General features: G+C 46.5%; 1 protein-coding gene across 2 annotated transcripts; it reads left to right on the top strand.

The window, feature by feature from the left end:
• The first annotated feature begins 240 nt into the window (after nt 1-240).
• CCN2 (cellular communication network factor 2) lies at nt 241-3868 on the top strand. Of its 2 annotated transcripts, none has more exons than XM_063621476.1 (5): nt 241-939; nt 1060-1282; nt 1509-1760; nt 1892-2103; nt 2494-3868. In XM_063621476.1, exons 1-5 carry the CDS (start codon nt 874-876, stop codon nt 2785-2787), a joined length of 1047 nt encoding a protein of 348 aa, XP_063477546.1. In that variant the 5' UTR covers nt 241-873; the 3' UTR covers nt 2788-3868. The 2 variants fall into 2 exon arrangements, with proteins under 2 accessions (XP_063477546.1, XP_055120290.1); XM_055264315.2 differs by having other exon boundaries at nt 243-939; nt 2491-3868.
• Nucleotides 3869-5690: the final 1822 nt, after the last annotated feature.

Below are 5690 nucleotides of genomic sequence, written 5' to 3'. Positions count from 1 at the left end.
CCAGGAGACTGCATCCTGAGTCAGACCCCTGGCTTTGTTCTCTTTCTTGTCCCAAAACCGTTACCTCGAGTGACAAAAGATCAAATCTCAAATATAGAATTCAGGGTTTTACAGGTAGGCATCTGGAGGATTTCAAATGGTTAAAAGCAGCTCACTCCTTTTCTGCTCTTTGGAGAGTTTCAAGAGCCTATAGCCTCTAAAAGAGAAATCATTGCTAAGGGTTGCAGGGAGAAACCTTTTCGAATTTTTTATGAATTCCTGCTGTTTGCCTCTTCAGCTACCTACTTCCTAAAAAGGATGTATGTCAGTGGATAGAACAGGGCAAACTTATTCGAAAAAGAAATAAGAAATAATTGCCAGTGTGTTTTTAAATGATATGAATCAGTAGTGGGGCAAAGAGGATAGGGAAAAAAAATTCTATTTGGTGCTGGAAATACTGCGCTTTTTTTTTTCCTTTTTTTTTTTTTTTCTGTGAGCTGGAGTGTGCCAGCTTTTTCAGACGGAGGAATGCTGAGTGTCAAGGGGTCAGGATCAATCCGGTGTGAGTTGATGAGGCAGGAAGGTGGGGAGGAATGCGAGGAATGTCCCTGTTTGTGTAGGACTCCATTCAGCTCATTGGCGAGCCGCGGCCGCCTGGAGCGTATAAAAGCCTCGGGCCGCCCGCCCCAGCCTCACACAACAACTCTTCCCCGCTGAGAGGAGGCAGCCAGTGCGACTCCACCCTCCAGCTCGACGGCAGCCGCCCCGGCCGACAGCCCCGAGACGACAGCCCGGCGCGTCCCGGTCCCCACCTCCGACCACCGCCAGCGCTCCAGGCCCCGCCGCTTCCCGCTCGCCGCCACCGCGCCCTCCGCTCCGCCCGCAGTGCCAACCATGACCGCCGCCAACGTGGGCCCCGTCCGCGTCGCCTTCGTGCTCCTCCTCGCCCTCTACAGCCGGGTAAGCGCCGGGAGCCTCCGCTGCGGCTGCGGCCGGCGGCTGCCAGGGAGGGACTCGGGGCCCGCCGGGGAGGGCGTGCGCGCCGACCGAGCGCAGCTGACCGCCCCGTCCTCCCCGCAGCCGGCCGTCGGCCAGAACTGCAGCGGACCGTGCCGGTGCCCGACCGAGCCGGCGCCGCGCTGCCCGGCGGGCGTGAGCCTCGTGCTGGACGGCTGCGGCTGCTGCCGCGTCTGCGCCAAGCAGCTGGGCGAGCTGTGCACCGAGCGCGACCCCTGCGACCCGCACAAGGGCCTCTTCTGTGACTTCGGCTCCCCCGCCAACCGAAAGATCGGCGTGTGCACCGGTAAGACCCGCAGCCCCCGCCGCTAGGTATCCGGCCGCCTCCTCCCTCACGCCCACCCGCCCGCTGGAAAAAGAAACCGCTCAGACTGAGTTTCTTTCTCCAGCTGCTGCCAGCCCGCCCCCTGCAGCCCAGATTCCGACTCGCATCCCTGACGCTCTGGATGTGAGAGCGCCCCAATGCCTGACCTCTGCATCCCCCACCCCTCTCTTCCCTTCCTCTTCTCCAGCCAAAGATGGTGCTCCCTGCATCTTCGGTGGTACGGTGTACCGCAGCGGAGAGTCCTTCCAGAGCAGCTGCAAGTACCAGTGCACGTGCCTGGACGGGGCGGTGGGCTGCATGCCCCTGTGCAGCATGGACGTTCGTCTGCCCAGCCCTGACTGCCCCTTCCCGAGGAGGGTCAAGCTGCCCGGGAAATGCTGCGAGGAGTGGGTGTGTGACGAGCCCAAGGACCAAACCGTGGTTGGGCCTGCCCTCGCGGGTGAGTCGAGTCTTCCTCTAAGTCAGGGTCGTGATTCTCTCCCAGGGAGGGTGTCCTAACTGTGCCAAGCGAACGGGGGAAATATCTTATCCAGGCGTTTTACATGGTGTTTGTGTGCCCTGCTCTCGCAGCTTACCGACTGGAAGACACGTTTGGCCCAGACCCAACTATGATTAGAGCCAACTGCCTGGTCCAGACCACAGAGTGGAGCGCCTGTTCCAAGACCTGTGGGATGGGCATCTCCACCCGGGTTACCAATGACAACGCCTCCTGCAGGCTAGAGAAGCAGAGCCGCCTGTGCATGGTCAGGCCTTGCGAAGCTGACCTGGAAGAGAACATTAAGGTACCTGTTCCGCTCCTATTAACTATTTTTCACAGGAAAAACAGTGGATAGGACCCAACTTAGAGCTCTTGCCACGCTTGTTAGTATAAGCCCGTTATCTCCAAAACTATCTAACCATTGAGCTGTTTTGCTGGAATGAGAGCTTGTGTAATAGCAACCACCAGTTTTCCACTACGAAATCTTCCACAGGGTTATTTAATTCAAGACATTCCAAGAGAGGCCCTGGCTATTTTTGGACATAGCAAATGAGACTCAAACTTCCTCCCCTCAAAATATAAACTGAAGTCAGACAACAGAAGACTAAAACACAGAGGGTTGAAGAAAGCCACTCCCCTTGTAGAGTCGTTGATTTTTTTTTTCCTCTCTCTTTTCCCTTGTCTTCCTTAGAAGGGCAAAAAGTGCATCCGTACCCCCAAAATCTCCAAGCCTATCAAGTTTGAGCTTTCTGGCTGCACCAGCATGAAGACATACCGCGCTAAATTCTGTGGAGTATGTACCGATGGCCGATGCTGCACCCCCCACAGAACGACCACCCTGCCGGTGGAGTTCAAGTGCCCTGACGGCGAGATCATGAAGAAGAACATGATGTTCATCAAGACCTGTGCCTGCCATTACAACTGTCCCGGAGACAATGACATCTTTGAGTCTCTGTACTACAGGAAGATGTACGGAGACATGGCATGAAGCCAGAGAGTGAGAGACATTAACTCATTAGACTGGAACTTGAACTGATTCACATCTCATTTTTACTTAAAAATGATTTCAGTAGCACAAGTTATTTAAATCTGTTTTTCTAACTGGGGGAAAAGATTCCTACCCAATTCAAAACATTGTGCCATGTCAAACAAATAGCCTATCAACCCCAGACACTGGTTTGAAGAATGTTAAGACTTGACAGTGGAACTGCATTAGTACACAGCACCAGAATGTATATTAAGGTGTGGCTTTAGGGGCAGTGGGAGGGTACCAGCAGAAAGGTTAGTATCATCAGATAGCATCTTATAAGAGTAATATGCCTGCTATTTGAAGTGTAATTGAGAAGGAAAATTTTAGCGTGCTCACTGACCTGCCTGTAGCCCCAGTGACAGCTAGGATGTGCATTCTCCAGCCATCAAGAGACTGAGTCAAGTTGTTCCTTAAGTCAGAACAGCAGACTCAGCTCTGACATTCTGATTCAAATGACACTGTTCAGGAATCGGAATCCTGTCGATTAGACTGGACAGCTTGTGGCAAGTGAATTTGCCTGTAACAAGCCAGATTTTTAAAAATTTATATTGTAAATATTGTGTGTGTGTGTATATATATACATATGTACAGTTATCTAAGTTAATTTAAAGTTGTTTGTGCCTTTTTATTTTTGTTTTTAATGCTTTGATATTTCAATGTTAGCCTCAATTTCTGAACACCATAGGTAGAATGTAAAGCTTGTCTGATCATCCAAAGCGTGAAATGGATACTTATATGGAAATTCTGCTCAGATAGAATGACAGTCCATCAAAACAGATTGTTTGCAAAGGTGAGGTATCAGTGGTCCTTGCCAGGCTGATTTCTAGGTAGGAAATGTGGTAGCCTCACTTTTAATGAACAAATGGCCTTTATTAAAAACTGAGTGACTCTATATAGCTGATCAGTTTTTTCACCTGGAAGCATTTGTTTCTACTTTGATATGACTGTTTTTCTGACAGTTTATTTTTTGAGAGTGTGACCAAAAGTTACATGTTTGCACCTTTCTAGTTGAAAATAAAGTGTATATTTTTTCTATAAAGGGCTTGGTTATTCATTTATCCTTCTAAACATTTCTGAGTTTTCTTGAACATAAATAGGAAGTTCTTATTAATCGTAAGATAATTCACCAATCATTTTCTAAATATCTTTTATTATTCTATATATTAATTGATTATTCCATAGAATTTTTATGTAAACATATTTCACACTGAATCAAGTATCACAGACTTGCAGGCATGCACACCACATTGACTACACAGCCATTTTTTTTGTTATCTTCACTGAACTTTATAGACACTTTAAATTCAATTCTCTCTAGATTACTTCAGTCTCCATTAACTCTGTTGTGTTACACTTGGTCCTTTTGGCATTTGTACCTCTCTGGCCATTATAGGTTAATTTCCAACCCTTCACATCACAAACTAGTCTATGTGCCTTGCACATGGAAAATATTTAAATTTTTTTAAAAATTTATGCTTTAGGTCTATTTCTGAACTTCATTACCTTGCTGTTAAATCTGAAAATTATGAAATGAAATCCTCATTTAAATGGAGCTATTTCATACGTCTTGTTTTGTATAATTCTGTTTTTGGTTGCCATGATAACCAATGACAAATAGATGGCATAAATAGAAAAGGGAGGATGAGCAAATCTTCCTTTCATTAACATTAATAGAAATTTGTTTTGAAAGTAATTCCTCCCTTTGCCCAAGTCTTTGGCTTTATCAGACTTCCAGATTAATGGATCCTACCTTACCAAGTGGTTTATACATGAGAAAATGGAATTGTTCAAGAAGCCTCGTGTGGAAACAATATTGTACCTACCCAGGTAGATTTTTACTAAAGAGTGAACCAAAGTGAATGGTAAACAAAAGAAATACACCAAAGGCAACTAGAACCTTCTCCACATGAGGATAGCTGAGGATTCTAGGGGAAAAAAAAATTGCAGACAGACTAACCTTTCCCAAGGTAATTAGCAACGTTGTAGTGCCAGTGTCATTTGGACAGACAAAAATATGCCTGAAAATAAAGACTAGCTCTACAAACAACCGTCCACACCACAAACCAAAGGGAAAACTTCCCGTGTTCAGAATGTGAAAATTTATGGTCCAAACACTGGGCTTTAAGGATACACCCGCATCTGTATATAGCAGTGCTGCTAGGAGCAGCAGCCCACCTCCAAATAAATGTGCATGTACACATACACATAGGCACGCACACAGAGTACACTGTTAGTTCACACCTCCTTTCTGTCAATTAATTCCTAACTGCAAAGATGAAGGGCCATGCAAGATAAATGAGCCTGACTGTACTGAATTAGAGCATTCTCGAAATATAGAAGTAGCAGGAAAAGCATAGATTTCACATTTTCCAAATACCCACAGAAAAAGAAAAGTCACTAGATTGCAAAACAAAAATCCCACAGGTAATATTTATATGAAAATTAGATGGCAATGCACACTTTCACCCCCCAAATATAGGAGGTAGGTGGTGCCAAATCATCAACCACTGTAAGATCTGCACTGTGTCAGCTCGTGTGTGAGAAAAGCAGAGAAATAACAAGGTATCTGATGCTTCTGAGAACATGAGAGCTCTCAGTCAGCAGGTAGTCACTAGATATATAGAAGGCCAGGCTGAGAGCAGCTGTTGAACCTAATAGGGGTTTGGCCTAGCACTCCAACAAAGCTTACAAGCCAGGGTTCCATCCCAGGAGAAGACCCTCACACTCTTGAAAGTGGAATCTAAACTGAGCAGGTCACCAGACAGATGTTTCTCAAAAGAAGACACACAAATGGCCAACAAGTATATGAAAAAATGCTCAGCATTACTAACCATCAGGGAAATGCAAATCAAAACCACAAT

The sequence above is a fragment of the Symphalangus syndactylus genome, chromosome 2 (genome assembly GCF_028878055.3).
Source record: "Symphalangus syndactylus isolate Jambi chromosome 2, NHGRI_mSymSyn1-v2.1_pri, whole genome shotgun sequence".
NCBI classification, from domain to species: Eukaryota; Metazoa; Chordata; class Mammalia; order Primates; family Hylobatidae; genus Symphalangus; species Symphalangus syndactylus.
The sequence above is the reverse complement of the archived record's forward strand: the minus strand, read 5'-3'. Positions and strand labels throughout refer to the sequence as shown.

Excerpts from the sequence above, each read along its gene's own strand:
- CCN2 (XM_055264315.2), top strand. The coding sequence starts at position 874 with ATGACCGCCGCCAACGTGGGCCCCGTCCGCGTCGCCTTCGTGCTCCTC. Across the intron at positions 1,761-1,891 it reads GGTTGGGCCTGCCCTCGCGG|CTTACCGACTGGAAGACACG; the intron begins GTGAGTCGAGTC and ends CTGCTCTCGCAG. Across the intron at positions 2,104-2,490 it reads ACCTGGAAGAGAACATTAAG|AAGGGCAAAAAGTGCATCCG; the intron begins GTACCTGTTCCG and ends TGTCTTCCTTAG.